The sequence below is a fragment of the Osmia lignaria genome, chromosome 16, assembly GCF_051020975.1.
Source record: "Osmia lignaria lignaria isolate PbOS001 chromosome 16, iyOsmLign1, whole genome shotgun sequence".
Lineage (NCBI taxonomy): Eukaryota > Metazoa > Arthropoda > Insecta > Hymenoptera > Megachilidae > Osmia > Osmia lignaria.
The window spans coordinates 2891068-2913067 of NC_135047.1; the positions used below are offsets into that span (position 1 = coordinate 2891068).

The 22000-nt window shown below is 38.3% G+C and overlaps 1 protein-coding gene across 3 annotated transcripts in view; it reads right to left on the minus strand.

The window, feature by feature from the left end:
- Window positions 1-111: 111 nt before the first annotated feature.
- Window positions 112-22000, minus strand: part of sm (heterogeneous nuclear ribonucleoprotein L) — a 110100-nt gene continuing 88211 nt past the window's right edge. For 2 of the 3 annotated variants that reach the window (XM_034316785.2, XM_034316786.2), the window contains exons 7-11: window positions 12911-13003; window positions 11644-11942; window positions 11061-11284; window positions 9340-9599; window positions 112-7915 (exon numbers count right to left, since the gene is read on the minus strand). In XM_034316785.2, the coding sequence (XP_034172676.1) occupies window positions 7776-7915; window positions 9340-9599; window positions 11061-11284; window positions 11644-11942; window positions 12911-13003 (1016 nt within the window). In that variant the 3' untranslated portion in view covers window positions 112-7775. The remainder of the gene's footprint in view (window positions 7916-9339; window positions 9600-11060; window positions 11285-11643; window positions 11943-12910; window positions 13004-22000) is intronic. The other variant, XM_034316788.2, reaches the window with a different exon arrangement.

The window sequence follows — 22000 nt, forward strand, 5'->3', positions numbered from 1 at the left end:
AAATAGGAACAGATCATTGTGCGAACTATGTATACAGGGTGCAAGTTGCTTGTTTTTGTCTTTTTTTTTTAATTCATCTTTCATTTTCATGTGTTTGTTGGTTTGAATTCGTTCTTATTTTTTTTTTGTCGTTCACTTTTCTTTCGCTCTTTTTTATTTTTGTAATATGTTGTTACTGTTGTTTTGTTGTCGGTGAAAAGCACACGAGTGTACCTCGTAACACTGTGTCTGCTCGAAACTACACATCTATATGCTCGTTTCTTCGGCGTATGTATGTATGTGTGTTCGTTCGTATTTATTTTTTGTTTGATGCTGTTGTATATATATATATACATATATATATTTTTTTTTTTTTTTTTGGTTCAATCAGTATCTTTCACTCTGTTATTTTTTTCCCATTATTATTTTTTTAATTTTTCATCTGAACGGTGGTACATTTGATAGGGTGCACAGGGCTGCTAGGCACAGATAATTGACTCGCAAATAACTCTTCAAACAACATTAGAGCGTACGACATACAAGTATTAATATACACATTACATCATTAATTATTATTACTTTTTTTTGTTTTTATCCTTTTGTTATTCGTTTAAAGAGTAATCATATGCTGGATGTGTGTCTGTGTCTCCTGTGTTTATTTTTATCTTTCTTTCTTTTTTTTTTTATCTTTTAAATTTAATCTTGGATGGTTGTGTGTCATCTTCGTCTGTCACCGGTGGTGTGGCCACGATGTGTAAAATGTCTACGATCGCTTCTAACGTGTCGTATCTGAAGCTAGTGTACCGAATGAACGGCCCCTGCGACATCACAGGCTAATTATGGACGGCTAATGCTCGATCGATCATAGAAATTTGCGACTAAAACTTCTTCAAGAAGCACAGAATCTCCCTGGAGTATCCAGGATAAATATTTTAAACTTCGTGGAAATTTATTCTAAGCGATTTCAGACCCCATACAGCATAATTAAATTTTCTTTTTAAATGCATAAAACGATAGTTTTATTATAAATTATTAAAACGAGAAACATCACAGAAATGTTCAAGGCAACAGTGCTAAAATTTCAATTTCAAAAACTTTCAAACTTAAAAAATTATTAATATATTAAAAATCAAAACACCCACTGTGATGCTGAAGGTTTTCTACTCAAAATTTAAAGCACTTAATTAGACAATTTAAAAAATTCCTAATATCTAATATGGATTCCTAAGGAAATCCCACATATGGCAGTCAATATACTAAAATCACCCTTATAACAATCTAAATTTCAAATTCATCTAATGACAAAATCTCGAGGGTTAAAATTCCATCATTCCCAAATGAAAATTTCCATTCTAAAAATCACGAATCTTTGTACCAAAGCGACTCAACCTCCTCACCCTCTGTATCGACCCTAAAATCGCAAGGATCCACGTATCCTCCCTAAATTATTTCAATAATAAAATAATATCTCTTAGGACGATCAGCATTACCGATCCATTTTGGTCTATCTTGACGCAGTGGCTGGAAGATAGTGTCCCTTGTTGTGTGTAAGTGTGTGTCCGTGTGACATCGAGTATTCGTGGGTGTGTGATGTTGCTGATTCGTGTACAATCAATGTATAATAATGTATACAGTCAACAAATCTTATTACATCTAGTTTGTCTTTTGACGCAGCGATGGGAAGACAGAGCATAGAGACCCTTCTGGCTCAGATGTACAATAACGAGGTGGATCATTTTTTTTTTATCGGGACAAGGGATGAACAAGGATCGGGGACAAGGTTGGTACAGCGTAAATTTTCTTGGGATAGAAATCTCACCCCCGATAAGGGGACAAAGGGATTCGGGGAGAAATGATTAAAAGGATACATTAGGGCTAACGCTTAGAAACATTGATATGACGCGTGGGATACGTAAGATTCTGATATGTGGGACAGGTATATGTTGCTCGGTAATACTTAGAGGGGAAGAAGGGTTTCGCTAAAAAGGTTACCGCGCTTTGATTTATTTTGTCATCGCCCTACGTTATCCCGCTTCGCGATGCCTCGCGACACCCGAAGATGTTCCATGAAAAATAAAAATTATTAGGCAGCGATATTCGAAAGCTATACGTACGATAGTATCAACGTAGAACACATAATACTTGAAAAGATATTTCTCTTAGCTTCGGGTTCGCTCGGCACCGGATGCGATTCGGTGCACAAAAATATAATATTCTTTTTTCTTCGTTTAAAGTAATCATTTAACGCGAGATCGCGACGATACTTGTTCGAGACGTCGTTCAGATACTTGTTTAATCTCATACTTTTGGAAAATGTTCAGTATCGCAACGATCTCGCGAATGTTGTAAATTCGAGCCACTTTAGGTACAAAAGAAATCAAAGCGCTCCCGGCAGTAATACCTTTTTTCGTATCATTATTTTTTTTTTTTTCCTCTTCGCAATACTATTAATCGATAACAATATTAACGATATGTACCTACTCTCCGATCTACCTAACATTACCTAACTACAAACATTAAACCTAACGCTTTTAAACGCAATGTCGATCGTCGGTTGTAACATTACTTAATTCGTTGCGATTTTCACAAAATCGGCCAACCATAAATAATAATTAAGAATCAATAATTAATAATAATAGTTAAATCGTCAACATCGTCGTTAAGTCGCGATAATACTAATCAATCATAATTACAGAATCGATCGTCGAGATTTAATTGAAAATGTTTCACATGGGGAAAAAACTGCAAATATATACATACAAGATGGGATATGTATCATCGTGTTTCAAGATTCGAAAAAACGAACTGGTTTCACCTCGTTTCAATTTCTTCATATTTTTTCCTCGATTCGTTTAATTATCAAACTCGCGCTCTCTTTACAACCTCGAGTTTCGTATGCTGACGTAATTATCTCTGTAGTTTTATTATTTTTTTTCATTTTCTTCTTTTTAATAATATGTTTTGCTTATTCGTCGGTGTGTTAACACAGTGCTATTTAGACGCTACCTGGAATACTGTACCGTTACAGACTCTCTACACTCTACAATTACAATTTGATTTTTGTACATATAAGAAGAATCTCTCTCTGTTCCATGCCCATTGTCGGAGGACGATCGCTCGCTCACTCATACACACATTCATACACGTAGGACCCGTGTTCTGGACAACATCGACGTTTTCCTTTGTACACTTTAGTCGTCCATGGAAAAAAAGAAAAAAAAAACAAGGAGAAAAGTAAATGAAACAACGATCATTAGCGTTCCTACGTGTTCGCGTAACGAGTTCATACACCCACACATGCACACATACACGCACAGAGGAGCGAACAAGAAAGCTATGTACATTGGAGGAGGGCCGAAAGAATATATGCGACGCGAACATCTTTGCAAACGATATCAGGGTCGTCCAGAACACTAGGCGACCAAAAAGTCGAGCTTTTTAAAGAAGCTCGTCGTCCTCCGATGGAACAGGCGGTCAGGGATCGTTTATAAATTGTCTGTCTTTAAATTTAACCCTTCCGCCGTCGATCTAGGCGAGAGACAAGCAGCTTAGAAACCGTTATCTACCCCGCGAAGGTGGATCCTCGATCCCCTTCGCGTTGCACGAGGAAATCTCGTCTACTCCCATACGCGCACACGATACGCACGGTTCCTTCTTTTTTTTAAACACGGAGGATCTAGGATCTAGACTCTAGATGAATTTAGGAATCATTCTAATCGATCACGGAACAACTCGCGACGGTGGGGAAGAGCTAAATGTAAAGAATGTAAAACCGTGACACCTCTGTTCGTCGCGAAACATACGAGAGGAGGATCGAGAAGTAACACACATGTGGGTGGTTTTGTCTTTTTGGTGTGACACATAGAAATACACAGAGCACGTGGAAACGTGTGTCCGCGAACGTGTTCGTTGTTAATGTATATATATACACACATATATATATATATATATATACTAGCGTAAGATTTGCCACACGGTCATCATGTTACAGGTAAAGTGTCAGAAAATAAGCGACAGTCTGGCATGCGTGCTTGACCTCTCAATTACAATATTATTTTTTTGTTCTTTTTCATTTTTAATTAAAGTTTCTCCATTCTTTCTTGTATCTATAGTTTGTTCTCCGGTTGGAGGTGTACCTAGGTGATTCTGATCGGGTTGGGAGTCGGATGGAATTCCTCGAGAACGTATCGTCTACCTTCGTCCACCGACTTTTGCCCGCCTTGTCGCTCGTTTCTCATCGTCACCGTGGAATATATCAATTAGGAATGGGCAACGTAACGACTACGAATGCATTATCACAAGGTACGCAGAAGCGTATGAACGTGTGTATGTGTGGAGAGAAAAAAAAAAAGAATAGGGAGAAGAAGATTCGTTCTCGAGGAATCGGATCCTTTGATCGAGACCTAAAATCATCGAAACTCTGCGTTTGATCTTATCATCTAAAAATCGAGCATAAATTCCTTTTTTTCTTTTTCTTCTACCACGCGAATTCGCGAGACGATACACTCTTGGATTTAAATAACGCCGTACTCTCGCGGATCACATGTAATATGTTAATATCTACAAAATTTTATGATATGATTACAAGACTCCTATCTGCTTATTATCTACTTCACGCGTTTCTTTTTTATTTTCATCTCAATTCTTTAGGTCCTGCTCGCTAAATTTAAAACGAAATCCTTCGAGGATAAAAACAGTGACGTATCCTAGTGTGAACTTATTCCCCTCGCACATACATATATATATATATATGTATATGGTTACACATTAGAAACGACGAATAATAGCAATAATAATAATAATAATAATATTAATAAGAATCATTTTAATACAAGAAAAAAAGTACGAGAATGTGATGTAACGATAATTATTCAGTTCTCCCGAACGCGAATATCGAAAGAAAGAAAAATTGAAAGAAATAGAAGAAAGAAAAAGAGTGTAAACGAATTATTATTGATCCGCGGTTTTTCTTAATTCCTTAGCTTAGTACCTTTGTGTTATTCTTGCGTTGATATACACACATATAGATATATATATATATATATATATCACTCTACGATTGATAAGTTTCTGCAAGAAGAAACTTTTTGCTAATTAATCAACGTACAACGTGTATCCTTTCGTTACACGTTGCATGTTGTTCATTTTTTATATTCTCATGTGTGCTATGTCTGTAATCAGCAAGGATCATCGCTTTTTATATACTGAGCCCCTTAAAATGATATACAACTTATGCTCTAGCTGTATTGTAACAAATATTGCCTCAAATATAAACACTTCTTATTTTTTTTCTTTAAATTCCCCTTATTTAAGTTATAATTCTCATTCTTCTTTAGGTCTCTCTCTCTCTCTCTCTCGCTCTCTCTCGCACACAGGCATTTAAGAAAGGGTAACCAACGCGTGTTTTAGACCCTTTTTTTGTTTTGTTTAAATCTTGTTCCTTATTATCTTACGTTACGTATGGCCGAGTAAAGTCTCTCTATTTAATATTATTTATTTTTTAGTAGTTCATTTGGTTCGCTTCGAGAAAAAACAAACACACACAACTCGTTACTTCCTTTATCCTTTTATCGTTATTAATATTATTATTATTATTTTTAGCATATTTTGTCGCTTGTTTCATTTTTTTTTTTTTTCAAATCGGAGATCTAAAACCTTTCGTTATAAAAACGTCCCGCGGCCCGACAAAATATTGCCGAGGGACCACTAATATATTGTGTGTCGTCGATTTTTCATTGTCTTCAATATAAAATTCAATTCACAGTCCGCGATCTGATCAATAGTGTACGGGCGTTTTATTTCGTGGGAATATTAAGCTTTTCCGGTTGCTCGTCCGTTCATCTCTCTTAAAAAAAAAAAAGAAACAAAACAAATAAATAAATAAATTGTACCGAGTCCATCGTCGCAACCTGAACACTACAGCTCTGAGGGAACGTTACCCCCCTCGATCGTTCGTTTCTGTTCCCCTCTCGATGGAGCAGGGGACAATAAACGAATCTCGAATCCACAAACACGCAGCAGGGACCGATTTTCACCCCTCTCTCTTTCTCACTTTCTTTCTTATACGAAAAGAAAACCTAGACTCGCGAGAAGCTTCCTCGTGCGACGCGAAAAGAAGAAGCGACCTTTCGAGACGAATCGCGAGCAGATAATTCGCAAGCGGATAAATCGAAGGATCAGAGATTCGACGCCCGAAAAAAAAACTAACACCCCCATGAACACACACGCGCGCGCGCACACACGATCTCTCACACTTTCTCGGAGCACAATTCCAAGCGTTGTAAAATAAAATCTGAACAACGTGAAAACATAAATAGATATTTGTTCGAAGTGCATGTATAGATATCGATATTATAATATATACACGTACAGAGTATATAAAACAACGGACAGACGATAGAGCTTTCGTCCTCTTTGCCGTAGAGCAAAAGAAAAGATTCTCGCGAGTCGGATTCTCTATTTTCTTTCTTAAACATCACACGATTTTGTTTTTTTGTTTTCGCGTGCACGATTGATTCAGATCCTCTGAACACTCTCGAGATAATTGTATCCGGTGTGTAGCATCTAATGGTCAATGAGGAACCTCCGATTTATTGGATCCCATGATAAAATGGTCAACGAGGAATGCGGGTGCGCATCGGCATCGAGATCGCGTAAGGTGTCTTCTGGCCTCGCCACGAAACGAACCCGAAAATGGCGTGCCACGAAGAACGAACAAACGAGGAGAACGGTTCGTCGCAAACACCGGGACCGTCTTTTGTTTCGCGGTGAAACCATCGGGGGGATGGGACGGTGAAGAGATACGGCCAAGGTAATAATAAGCGAACGCGACGATGGTTACCCGTGAAGCGTACTAGGTATCGTTTTGCCCGGCCCTTGATATGTAAATCCTTGCCAATTAACGGCAGATTCCCATTCAGACGGCGGGCCTCCACCCTCGAACATTATGTACAATCCTCGTGTGTCCGACAGAAGGACAGAACGATGAAGCGAATCCTCTCCGTCTCGCGAGCACAGTCTCTCTCTCTCTGCCGTCTTGGTGTCTGTCGACGAGAAGATCCGCCTCGGCATAATACTGACACTTGTGGCGTACGGCTTCGAACGGGGTAAGCACGTATACCCGGACCTCGCCAAAGTAACACAAGAATAAAAGAAACAACAGACAGAAGAAGATGAAGAATGGGAGGAGGAGGTGGAGGAGGAAGAGGAGAAAAAATGAATAGAACAAAGTGTTGATCGTAAACATCGCTGCTTCTCGGCTGTTCCGTCTGACGATCCTCGATGACCTTCGAACAGTACCTTGATCCGTACCGTGTGCCAACTACGTCATCTTCCGTGATTTCTTGAAACACTGATAATCTCGTTGGTCCTCGACTCTCGAGGCCGTGCTGTCCGGCATTGATCCTCGAGCCAACCGATACACTTCCAGCGACCAGCGTCTGTGATCCTTCGGCCAGTCCACCAGGAGGCGAGGAGTAGATGAATAAAATTGACGACGAGACCATCCCTCTGGGTATTGGCTCGTCCTCCATGTAGGCCTGCTCCTCTCATCAATACGGCCAGAATGTAGGCAACGGAGGCGGTGGCGGCGGTGGCACGGTTGGATATAGTGTCGGCGTGGCGATCAGGACGCAGGTAGGCGGCAATGGAGGCGGCACAGGTGGCGGTAATACCGGGGATAGTGTTATCGCTGCGGCTGGGTGCAGGGCCGTGCCCGTCGGGGCACACAACGGGTGCAGGGCGAGAGAGGGACGCTGGCGCTGACGCTGACGCTGCTGGCCCTGGACCTCGCCGTTCTATTCCGAGTCCTGCTGCATTTTGACGTGCCCATTACCGGCGGAATTGCTCGACGTGCTGCCGCTGCTGGGCGGGAAACTCGTGGGTATGGTGCGCGATGAGGAGAAACACAGCTTCATTATGTACGGGAATTTGCCGTCTGAAACAGAATAAAATGATAATGTTAGAATGGAAAAATTCATTCTTTCTGCCTTTTAAATTGAACATTTTATTTTTACCACTCTTTCCTTCTTATCCAACAAAAAACACCTGGATTCCTGGCCCACCTTGGGTGCAATGTAGGCTTCTTTGACTAAAGGTAAGGGTACAGTGTCTCGCATCATTTACTATCTGGTTTTGGAGAACATAGACTCCAAGACTCCAGAATAACCATAATAACATACTGGGTCAGAATAATACTTGGAGACACAGATCACATTCCAAAGTTTAAGTATCAATAAGATATTTAAGAAGAGATCCTTGAGAAAATAAACTGACACAAGTTGGCACACTATTGTTCAATAATTCTACGCCGACAGGAAATCGTAGAATTCGGAGCAAGTGCTCATACCTATTTACTGATGCAATATATATTTGTGGTTAATGAGACAAATTATGATAAAAATTTAATTTAAGTACATATTTACAGTCCTGAGTTTTGATAAATTCGAAGGAATTTAATTTATTTTAAATAAATATTTTAAAATACTTGAACTTTTCTGAGTTCGTACGAGGTAAAGAGAAACTGAAGTAATTCAATAATTTACACTCTATAATGACATTTATCTTGAGAAGCTTGCCTTTGGTAATAGAAAAACCTTTGAAGTGCTGAAGTTTTACCTCAGAATAAACTTCCTAGTCTGTTGGTGCAAAGTCGACCAGGAATTAAACTAGGGTAGAACGTAGAAGACTGATCGAGAGCTTCTTTCTATTTGTGAACAAGATTTGGCAAAGTTAAGTTTAAAGTAGAAGCGTGGATTGAGTGGCACAGATATCGACGGAAGTTTAGATGAACACGAAGAACTTAGTTACCGTCTTGTAACGATTTGATGGATTGAAATTTTGGTAGAGATCTAGTGTCTTCATCAACTCTGTTAATTCTGCTAACCAGTTCTATGTTTATCATACAGCTAACAGTTTGTATACTCCTATTAACAGCTAACTTATTGAAACTTTGAAGATTAATTTAACCCTTTCATAATATTCAAGCAAAAGGATATAGATTTTTTCTAAAGTTCATCCCACTAATTATTAAAGCATTTAATAAATGAAGTCACGAATCATCTTAACATTTAATTAAAAAAAATTTCAAGAAAATTCCAATTAACATTAATATTATGTATATTAATTTCGAAAGGTAGTCAATGGAAAATGTAAATTAGAAAATTAAACGATAAGCAATTATAACGTGGTTATTAAACCGGTAATTATCTAGGTCAATTACAATAATTATAACGTGTTGCACTACATGCAACAATTAACGTGTTAAAGAATACTGCTATGAAAAGTTGCAGATTATAGCTCTAGTAACGAGAGGATTAAATATAATGTATAGTGTAATGAAAATTTATTAAAGATACTCACTGCTGTTTTCCAGTGCTGTGTGATTGCACTCCATGATGGCAGCTACCGCGATACCGACACTGCTGAATTCGATAAGGCCGGACGACGATCGTTCCGATTTTAAGGGGAACAATTTCACTGTCGTGGGTGCTTCAATTCCACGTTCAACGAACACACGGTGTACGGTTTCTTCGGTTAAATCTGGAGGTGTGTTGAAAAAGTGAACGATCTTCGAGGGTGGTTGTATTCTATTTTTATTGGCCATTGCGGGGTTAAGGAACCTGTAATTAATAATGGTAAACATATTCATCAATTTGGGATTCATATGTTTATAATTTAACAGAGAGAAAATGAAAATATAATCTGTCATTCATTTAAAAAAATTTTCACTAAATTTGCAATACTACCTGTCGATGGTTTTCAACGTTTATTTTATTTTGTAATAAAGATAATCATGAAATGTTTATACAGACATTTTTATGAAACTTCAAGCTTTAATTTGGTGTATCATAAGTATTATTTTATGATACTTTTCTGTCATGAAATTGTGTCAGAATTTATTGTTTGGTACAACTAGCAACCAATCATTTTATATTGAAAATTGATATGCCACAAGGATCATTTTACAATGCTTTTATGTGATCAAATGATCTCAGAATTTCTACGTTTCGAAATTCGTCATACAACAATGCAATACATCAAGTGTAAAGATACGAAGAAAGAAAATTACTGCAGTGGGCCATGAAAATGTATCTTCTCTATCTCCGTAGACGTTTGAAAATTATATTTCCTCAACTTCCTCCAGGCGATAAATTTTTAGCCTTGAAAGGAACTGTACCGCGGAGTACTATGTATCATCGGAAACAGATGAATCAAGCTCTGATTCCCATTGGATTTCAAACGCGTTTCCGACTTTTACCCTCCTCCCACTGCAAGCTTGTAATTAATTTCTCGCGAACGTATATAACGGCGAACGTCAAAAACGGAGACATTTGAAAGGGCCAGCTTGCAATTAACTTTTCATCGAACAAATATTAAATCCGTAGGAAGCTTGCTCCGGAAGGAAAGACGTCATTAATCGCTGCACGTTTCTCTTCCTTTCCATGCTAAACGTTCATCCACCAGTAGCTTCGCTCATTAACGTTCATTCAACGTCCAGGCAGGATTCGAGCCCGATTACGCATTGATCACCTTTCAAATACTTCTAGTACTAATTTCAATATTCTTAAAAACGACCAGACCTTAGAAATTGTTTCGAAGTTTGTAAAATACAATGATAATATAGCGCACTGCAAATAGCTAATTATTGAACAATACGTGCTAATTTGTATATTAACAATGGAAGAATATTTAGAAAAAGAAATTGTCAAGATAATAATTTATCAAAAGAGATCTAGTACTGTAGAGAACTTGATAAGAAAATAGATAACCTTTGATTTCTAACAATTCTCCAGAAAAATTTCTAAAATTCTTCAAGTTTATAGATCAAAAAGAATGAAGACTATCAAAGTTTAGCCACCTATTTTTATACATCTTCTCAAACTTCCAACCCTTTTATATCACAAAGTGAACGACAGAAATTGTATATCACACGCGGGGTTGTTCGAGAAATAGGAATAAAGTCGAGAAGAGTTTGCAACGGGGCAAACATGTAACTAGAACAGAAGGTGATCCGAAAATAGGATCGGGTGTAAGAGGGATGGAAAGTAGAATATTCAACACCTGGGGTTATTTAACTTTACCTGTTATTCTTGCTTCCCGTGAAATCCTTGAAGCTCGCTGTCTTGTCGGGCAAAATGTAGGGGTTGGTGACGTCCGAGAGGAAAGCTTGTTTCGAGAAACCGAGCTGCAACCTGCCGTCCGTCCCGATCGTCACGTTGTTCAGATTCTGTAAACACCGTTCCACGGCTATGCTGTCGCCCATCTGTATCATCGCGCATCCCTCTTTCGTCTTCAAGAACTTCACCTGTCACAGAACCAACGGCAATCCATTAGCAGTTACTTATAATAACATACAACAACGAACGGTGTTTTTATTACCAGTATTAGTACCAGGATGGGCTACCTAATTATCTTTATTATTTTTAGGGATATGAAATAATACTTATTCACAAAAATTATGTAGTATCTAAAAGGCTCCATATTATAGGAGCAGGGGCAAAATTTAACAATTTAAAAAATATTCAAGGTGATAATTTTTACCATACCATCTCCTATAGTAGTGATAATTATTTTTATAGAAAGAGGATCTCAGTTTTGAACACCTTCAGTACGTATGTCGTCATAAGACGCCATGATAGAAGGACGGTGAAAATATCGACGTACCTTCGTTACATTTCCATAGAGGCAGAACAAGTTGAACAGCTTGTCGGTGTTGACTTTATCCGGTTGCAAACCATAAACCATCATCACAGAGCCCTGTGTGCTCGAGGGTGGTGTTTGTCCCAAGGTGGGTACGTAACCAGGCCGAGGTGGTGTGGGATGCAAAGGCTCTCGACCGCTAAAATCACTCTTAATACCGTAACGCTCAACGTACGGCTCCGCATACGTTGCTGGACCATTGAAATTCTCCTCGTAACGATCGTGGCCGGCACCCGGGGGAAAAGTTACCTGTGGCGTGGAACCTGGAAACAAAGAGAAACCAAAGGATATATGGGATGTCCTCTCGCGTCCGGTGGATTTTATTCAGTACCGCTAATTATGGAAATCGAGCGACTGTTGCGCGTACCTATTAATCACCAAGAGAGGAAATATTAATCGGTTAGATCGAATGCTCGTTTACAGTATCGACGATCAAATGAAAGAGAAATTAGGCCATGTATGAAATTTTATGATTTTAATTGCTTTCGAGGAGTAATGTATTTTGTATTCATATTGCAGGGATGATTTCTTGAAAATTTTCCAAATGCAACTCAAATGCAACTGCAATGCAACTGTTCGATATCGATCATCGGTATTGCGACAGACAAGTACAGCGTTCTGGAACTGATATTTTGATTTAGCACAGAATTGATATAATTGTCGTTAGCAACGGGTTAGCCATCGATCAAGAATACTTCGTTATCGAGCTTCTCCTATTGGCTGCTATTCTTTAACAGAACGTCGCGAACTCGGATTGGGTTTCGTCCTATAGTTTTACTTCCGACAGTTCGATCACGACATAACTCCGCTACAATTACGATATCGATTTCCCGTCAAAATTTCTACAGTCTCGTTAGTCTCGTTGCAACTTACGGTAATAACTTCCGAAACGGAAACGTGCCCTTCTGTCACCCCTTAACGAGTTACGTTACCTAACTTACGTTGAATATAATGATTTTTACAACGTGTCGCATCACAGGGACGTTATTCTAGGAGGAAGATAAAAATCAGGGTAATAATCGTCTCATGAATAATTCAGGAAGATAAAAAAGGAAAATCGTTCGAAAACTGCATCGTCCGCTATGCAATTAGACGGACCGAGTTTTTCGCACGGCTCTCAGGAAAAATCTGTAGCCATCTCCATTCGATGGGTCATCCGCTCTCCCAATTCGCTTCGCTTAATTTGACTATCAAAGGGAGAGTCGAGGAGAGAAAATAGGGAGAGACTTACCGTATGGCTGGGGTGCGGCGCCGTATCTGGGCTCTGCCAACAGGGGTGCCGGTCTTCCATTTCCGGTTGCGTCGTTTTTGTGTGCACTCGATCCTGTAACAGCGCGAAGGTACCTCCATCATCACTCGATCCCATTCTGGATGATTTCATATCGAATTGCTACGAATTTTCCTAACAACTCCCTGTTTTTCAAATTTCAATTTCCCAAACCACCCAATTTTTCAATGACATCCTGTTTCAATAAAGAAAAAAAGAAATCAAGAAAATTGTCTTGGCCGTCGGTTCACCGAGTCTCGCGAACAGGACACCCATCGACAACACAGCTTCCGGGTACGCTTGCTTTCAAGATAGAGTTTGCCGTGTGTCAGATGTTTTCCTTCGGCCTGCTGTTGCCTGTCGCCTGGAGATACAATCTCTGCTGCTTCGCCACCGAAACCAACCGTATACAATTGGTCTATATTAAACCGCATTACGTACACGGTTCGCTACGTGGGTGTACGTAACCTTCGAGGTGTGTTAGTGAAGCAACGTCGTTGATACAGCTAGCTGTAACCTATATTGATTTCGAATATTCGATATCGCGTGCCGACACTCGATGCAACGATGCAATCCGTCGGGAACGATGCATCTTCATTCCACGACTGTCGGTGCATCGCTTCTTTGCATTACGCTTGGAGGGAAAAATCGTGAAAGATACGGAGATCCATCCAACCTCGTTAAAAGGATAAGATCCCTGATTTCTGAATGAAATACCTATTTATAATTTCTAGAAATATTCAATTATTTATATTGGCCAAAACTTCATTATTTATGAAAATACGAGAAGGTTGTTTTGAATTAAATGAGAAAAAGTTAAATTTATCGGTAGGGAAGTAATAATCTCAAGTCACCGGAGGTTTCGGTGTATAAACATCGACCGGATGTGGCAGCTTCAACTTTTATAGAGTCCTCGAAAGTTTCTCTTCGGTTTTTTTTTTTCATGGAGGCAGGACGAAAATTCGATGGAAAGGGGAATCAATACTCTGTCGCGCAATTTTGACCGAGCATACTTCTGGTAATAGCGTCCTTAAATCGACAGGGATCTTTATTTAAATTTCCTCGCGGTGCAATATTTCGATCGAGACGGTGCAGGAGGATCGTAAATCACGAACTATCCGCCGGAGAGATTCGTCGGTATTGACGTTGATTTTCCTGCAATCGGGACTCGGTTAAAACTGATTTTCTAGCTCGTTTCCCTCTTCCGGTGTGAATGGATAGTATTTAGGATAATTTATGACTGACGTCATCGCACGATTATTTGCACTGCTGTAATAGTTTGTTTTTTCGGATCGATAATTGCACGATCGTTCGTTTCGAAATTTCTTGGAGATCCGAATTTATTACCAGGGAATTTATGGTCTCTTTGGATTAAGCGATTGAATTCTCTTGGAAATTTTACGTAGAGCAGTTGATAAAAATTTTTCTAATTATTGAATTTTAGGAGAGTCTAGAATAATAATTGAAATAAAATTTCTAATTTTGCAATGGTTAACCGTGTCTATTATAGAAGGAACAAGGAATATTTCACCATTAGACGAAATATTCTAAAAGTGTTGATGTTCAGGAGCAATGGGAACATTTTAATAACAGAGCTACAGAAACATCGAAACAAATTTAAACGTACTCTGGGAAACTGTACACCCGAGTCATATAGAGACCCTTACAAGTCCATGAAACTCGATATTGGCAGTTGTAGGTCTCGCCAAGCACCTTGGAGATTGCGATTTTGGATAACCTGTCCGCCGGACAAACGTTTCGTTATTACCTCTTTTTCTATCTCCAATTCAAAAGCACATCATGCTCGTGCTGACTTTGAACTACATTTTCGAAACAAGCCTTCTTTTATTATCCCTTGAATTTTCTAAAGTTCAGAGAGAAAATATTCAGCACAGTATGCTTTAAAAATTTTTGGATAAATTCTTTTTGTTTGTTAGAAAATGTAATATCTGTTAATTGGTCATAGTGATACGACAATTTAATTTTGATTAATTGCTTCATTACGAAATTTCGAAGCCAAAATGTCAACAGAATGATCTGATGTCAAACCCCACAAACATCAAGGTTTCAGGTGACTTTGCCATCCACCATGAGACTAATGATCCATTACCCTCCATAACGTGGGCTGTAACGTTATAAATTGCCCTACGCAAACCCTTCGGGGACCATTAAAATCGGATATTGGAACCGATGGCTTCTCAGGTAGGCTAACGAAATTCTGACATACGCTGCCAACGACTATATTGGCTGGGCTTAATGAGAAATGGTGGGTCAGAAATGACGAAAAATTGATTGCTTCCTAGGGCGAGGGAAAAACTTACCCCCTTCTATATTAAGTAACTTCATTTACGCGATGCATAAGCTTTCAAGATAATGAAGGAATACTTAGAGAACCTGCCCTTATTCTCAAAATGTAATAATCCATGAAAATAATGAAATTTTTGATAAATTAATAAGATATTATCAATTACCACGAAACGATTTATCAAAGGAAAAATAAAATTACACATGGGAATCGTGTTGGACAATAGCTAGGGTCATGAAAAACTATAATTACACGATCACCAGAACAAAGTGGATCGTATTTTCCAGTAACCTACAGTCGAGGGTCTCGGAGGTCTACCTCGATACGTGGCCGAAAACACCCTTCTAATTGCAGCATCGTTTGACTGGAAAAAGTTGCAAAAACTGGGGCATGTTTTTTTACGCAGCGAGCAACAACCAGAGGGTTTGTCCTCTTTTGTCAAGCACCTCAGAGAAAGACCTCGATGTTGAATTTTTAATCCACGATAAAAAAAGAGAAAAGGGTAGAACAACTGGTTAACTAGTACAACTCAATTAAAATTCCCTTCACTTTTTAAAAACAATTGTTAAATTATTCAATAATATTAAGTTTGTGATTTTGATCAATAATCATCCCTCACAGTAATCAATATGCTAATTTATATTATTACGTGTATTTATTTATACTATTGAAGTTAACATGTTTAGTTTATTTTCGCTAGTGGTTCGCAGCGTGAAATAAAAGATATATTGTTCAATAAAAAGGATAAGCTACGATAAGAGAACAAAATCATGTGATGGCCCTATTTCTGGACTATCGTGGATGTACAGGGGTCGATGGAGGAATAAAAACGCTCGTAAACGTGATAAAAGCAAAATCTAATCAAAAGAAAAACTTCCAAACCCAAATGGTAGAACGCGATCAGAAAAGGATCAGGAGGCAAAGTAAAATTCTCGGTGCTTAAAAAAACAAGCTTAAGCAACGTTCAAACAGAATTCGATTCAATCTATTGTCTAACGATTTGGACATGTAATCACAAATGCATACGTCAGGTTGTTTCGAATCGAAGTGTACACAACGGGACCAATCGCAATCACTATCCTCTCTGTGGTTAATTAATAACGTCACGCGTGCGTATGTACTAACTCATGGCTCGTGATCCTCTGTGAGCTGTGTCCTCTCTGTTTCTGTTTCTGAACAGCCTCGGGTACTTCCGCTTACGGCCTTGCCGCTTTGACAAATTGCCATTGGCTGACCTATTGTATTAATATTCAATGCAACAATTTTCACTAAATAAACGCTGTTAACGAGAAACTGAGTTCTTAATCAAGTACCTTCTATTTTTTATTTTCCACGTTATTGATATTAATTAAAATTTGAAAATTAATAATTTTAAACGAAGCTCTCAAAATTCCATTAATAATCTTAATGAAAAAAGTAAAATTCCAAGAACAGAATGTCTAAATAAATTGATTTACTAAGAATTAATTATCGAGAGTGAGAGAATTAATTATCTCAGTGACTTTCAACAGTTTTCTTCGAGACAATAGAAATCAAATGACCGTAAATCGGGCCGAAGGAAAATCAAGGCAAAAAATTTCATCGAACGTTTTACTTAGACCGTTCCGTCTACTTTTCTTCGACTAGTTACGTTTACCGAGAGCCATCGAACGTTTGAAACAGCAGGGAAAAAGCCATCGTTCGATCGGGTATCTTTAAAAACTTCCGACGTCGGGTTACGAATCGAGTCACGAATCCGTATCAGAACTTTCTTAATCCCGGGAGTTTTTAATCTCCACGCGAACAGCCGTCCATCGTTCTTCCGTAACAAATTGACGTATCATCGATCACCGTTTCCTGATAATACAACCGATAGTAAAAACCGTCCGATCGCTTTCTATCCACGATGCTTATCGAACAGTTGCGCACAAAACCGAACGGACTCTTCTGTCTGTGCCCGTTCGATCGTGCAGTTTATTATTGATTCCCAAACATCCGTGCATAGATTCGGACCACCCCCGCGTCGCCTACCGTGACAACCAGGATACAAGCGTTATACATCGCCATTCCAAAATAAAACACTTTATTTCCCGTCGAGACCCATTGTCCGCCTGGTTAATCCTTTCGAATCGGTGTACGTAAAACGTTAATGCTCTTTCATTCGCGTGAAATATCGTTCGTTCGGTTAATCTCCCTCCACTGACCAACGAAACGAGAAATTTACACTTTCACAAAAAACTTTTACCGCACAAAACAAATCTTGATGTTTCGTAATTAAAAATCGTTTCATAAAATCGTACATTAACCCTTTCGCTGTGGATGCTTGGAATAAAATAATTTTGCAATTCTATTTTCAAATACAAAAGCTCTGTGGCAGCGAAAGGGTTAAGCAGAGGTAAGGGTGGTATTAGCAAAAAAAAAAAAAAAAAAAAACCAAGAGACAAAGTTAAAATTAAAATATCACCTTTTGCGCAAATAGAAAATCCTTTCAGAAAATTTCCTAGATGATATCAATGTTTGATCAAAAAATTATGAAACATATCAGAGAGATAGAGAAAGGAGTAAGAAACAGATTGTCCTGGTAAACTTCGTTAGACACTGTTTCATTTAACGTGTACTGACTTACCGTGATCGACCCCCATGTGTCTCGAGCTGTCGAGATACAGGGACGATTTGGTCCGCGTGTTCACAGACTCGTCGTAATCACTCTCACTCGTCGAAGACAGTAGTAGTAGTAGTAGTAGTAGTAGGGGAGAAGGTGTAAGAGCCGTAGACCTGCCTAAGCCCCAACATTCTCACCGGGCCCTGACTCGGTTCCACCGTGAATCCATCATCACCGTCAAGTGAACAACGAGTAGGCTGCATCTGCACACAGACAAACATTCCAACATAACAACCCCCATGTTCTTGTTTCCACGTTCCATTTTGGACGTTCTCCTCTATTATCGTTATTTGTATTGCCGCTATATTCCTGCGACCCAACATCGTGTCCGGGCCTCTCCGGTCCGTCCCGTATTTTTTTTTTTTTTTTTTTTCCTCTATATATACACCTTTTCGTCGTACATATACGTATATACATACACACATATACATATGTTACTTTTGGTTGATGTTGTGCTTGTTGTTGTTGTTGTTGTTACTGTTTGTTTTTTTGCTGGTGGGAAAGGGGGTACGTAGTACGTACGTCGTATATGTATATATATACATACATGTGTGTCTTTTCCTCTCTTTTATTTTTTATATAGGTTAGTTTTATATAAGTCGATCCCGTTTCTTATATATATATATATTTCTTTTTATTTTTGTAGTGTGCGTACGATAACAAGCGACAATAAGAGGATAGAATATGTACGGGTATATATATATGTGTACAGATAGATAAGAAGTATATATACACAGATGCAAGAAGAGATAGACAGAAAAAAATATATATATATATTTCTTTTTTTATATTTTCAACGGGTAAACGACAAAGGGATGTTGTATTCTGATTTCTCTCGGTGGTGACCGGAGTAGGTGGATCTTTCTTAAATATTCTATACCATTTTTTTTTTATATTTTTTTATATATATTGTTTCTCTTTTTATATATTGATCTTTTTTATTTATAATTTCTGGACGGTAACAGTGGTCGATCGAGAATGTTTGTCTGTGAGTGCACTGGTAGCCTTTGCGAAAACGTTGTGGTGGTGAGCATTTAATATATAAATATATATATATATACTGGAGGGTAGACTCGTATTTTGACAATAATATTTGCTTTGCCGAGGGTTGTGCCACCCCCGACTTCGCTCTATCTATTTATATTGTCTGTTAAACAGTTATCGGGCACATTATACTCGGTGGTGGTTGTGGTGGTAGTGGTGGTGGTATGTAGAAAATTATCTCCCGATGATTGGTGAAGGTACCCTGGCAGATCTACGGCGTATTTTTGTGTGATAGAAAAAATATTCTCATACCGATTACTTTTTTTTTTTTGTGCATGTTGTTCGTCTTGCCTGTTACTGTTTCTGTTATATATTGTTCATGTTGTTGTTGTTGTTGTTGTTGTTGTGATTGTTCATGGATGTTTGTCGTTTTTCTGTGCTCCCATAAGGTTCATCCTAGAACGACTCTCATTTTTGTTCTCTTTCTCTCTCGGTTCTTGGACTCTGTGGATTCTAGCTTATGCTTTTTATTTTTTATCCAAACGGTTTCCTCTCGTGTCGTGTGTACGAAGAATGCGTGAATCTTCCGGTCGTTGATAGCGAAACGATCGTTCTCGATTAACGAGCTGAACGACGGAATATTATAGAGGAGGGGTTACTTTTTCTCGATCCGGAGATAGAAAACGTATCGTGTCCCCCGGTAAGCAGGGTGGCACTCTATCGCGATCGCAGAATCCCGACGTCGATGTTTAGACGATGGAGAACAGAAGGTACGATGGAAAAAAGGATGGCGAAGATAGATAAGGAGAAGAGATATCGGGGGCTGCGAGTTTCAAAGCGTTCACCGCCGATAACGGAATTCATTTCCCGTGTTCGAGAGCTCCGATGGCCTCGAGCGACCCTGGATTTTTCAGGGATCCTTCGTCTTGATTAACTTCGACACTCGACGAACCGCACTCTCTGCGCTCGTATCCTGTCGCGGAGAAAAGATCTCGCCCTGGGTGCGAACGACTACGATACCGGTGTCGACGTCGACCTCTTTGAATTAGTTTGCCTTCCTGGTGGAACTCAACGACACGAGTCTATTCGTCAAATTAATTGGAATCCCGTTCGAATGGAGAAAATACTTTGAATTTTTAATTAAAAATCACTGAATTCATTGGCACAACTATTGAAAAATATCAGGAATATGGATAAAGGATCATTGCAAATAGTTATTGATTTCATTGAAAATTGTTATGATATTTGGCGAAAAGAAATGTGGAGGTTGTGAATTTTTTAAATTGCAAATAAAATTATAAAATTTCCTATCATCCAAAGATAAGATAACTCAAACCCTGATTTCCTAATATTGAAAAGTAATTATTGCACAAAAAATAAAAAAGTTATTGTTCGAATAGAATCGAAGCCCTTCCCAGGGAGTCCGTCAAGGAGTATAGGTAAACGGAAAACGAGACGCCCTATGAATGCTTAGGCTCTACTACTGCTTGCACACTACGCTGCAGGCCGCGTCTTTTCTTTATGTTGCATTCTCGCAGATGCACGCAACTGGCATGATCGAAAGGGATGGAAGAACGCGTGTAAAGCTTTTGCTGTCACAGCCGTGTGTCACCGTCGAGACGAGATTTGTCTAAACGTTTGTACGGTTTCCGTTTGCTTGTTAAAACGCATTGAAACGCGACGGTCAAATCTCATCGGGGAACGAACGAGTTTAGTTCTGATTCGATTTCTCCTCGGCAACTTTCGATATTGCTAAACTAAATTCGATTAGTTTCTGATTTCCTAAACGTACGCGGTAATTTTAAGTTTCGAAGCAATGTGTTTAGTTTATTTTGAACTGAATGGTATATGTTTTGATATAGTGAATGTTTTGTAGAAATTAGTTTGAAAGAAAGGAATTCAGAAAGGTTTAATCAACTTTAACGTAGAAAATTGTTTACTACAAAGGAGCACGATACGATAATTAAATTCTATTCTATTCTACAATTTTGTTTCGGTTTTGCAAGACAGATATTTCAATTTTACAACTAATCAACTAATTTTTAATTGAGATTAATTTCAGAGATTCTATTCGAGCATTCAAAGGATAAACCGCTAATTGTAAAATATTCGCATTCCATTGAAAAATTTTTACAAACAAATGCAAGGGTTAAGGTACCAAAGAACATTCAAAGAAAACAATGAAATCGAATCGAAATAGATGTCTCGCGGGATTAAAACGATCAACGACGTTAAACGCAAACTTCCGGTCTGCTGAAGAAGCCAGCTTTAGTTACGTTCCGGAGATCGCTTCATTCCAGAAGGGAATTCCAACTGGTTCGAATGCAATTCCGGTCGACTCTTTGCAATTAAGGCTGGCGACACCGAGAAAATCTGTTCCTGAGATTTTTAATTATCCCCTACTCTATTCTCTACTTTTCTATAATACAATACAAGGATGAGTCAAGTAATTAAAATGGTTTGTAATTTAAATCTGATTCGAGATAGAAAAGAAAGTTAAAACAAATAATTTTCAAGCAGGATATCAAAGATTACAAGTTCTTTTCGTGTTATCTTTTGAAAATTTTCTCGATACCCTGATACATTATCGATACGTCGATCGACTTCTGATGAAAGTGGTTTTTCAGTGTTGGTGAAAGGTTGAGAAAACTTTCAAATGGTCGAAGAATCCCTGAGAATCTTATACGATCTCACATTTCTTATGAATATGACCGATGATATCTGGAGGATATATCAGGGATTTTCTAGTATCAAAGCAGGCGCTTTCACCGTGATGTTTACTTCTTGTCGTTTTTCAAATTCATAAAAATAGCAAATCTTGCTTTACCGAGAAAAAATTTATCAAGAATTAGTATAATAATATCTAATCATTTCTGTATAGAATATTAATATTTGGAGTGCAAAATTAAATTTGCCTGGTTATTTTCACATTGGAAGTGAATACGTGTTAATGAAGATAATTATTAAACAAAAATTAAATAAAAAATAAAAGTTTAGTCGTCATATTTCTATCCTACACAAAACAATATATTTTCTAGTCTAAGAGAAAACCCAAGTGTTCTAACCGGACACGTTTCACGAGAAGTGGATCAATTAAATCAACTAAAAATATCATTTACAACGA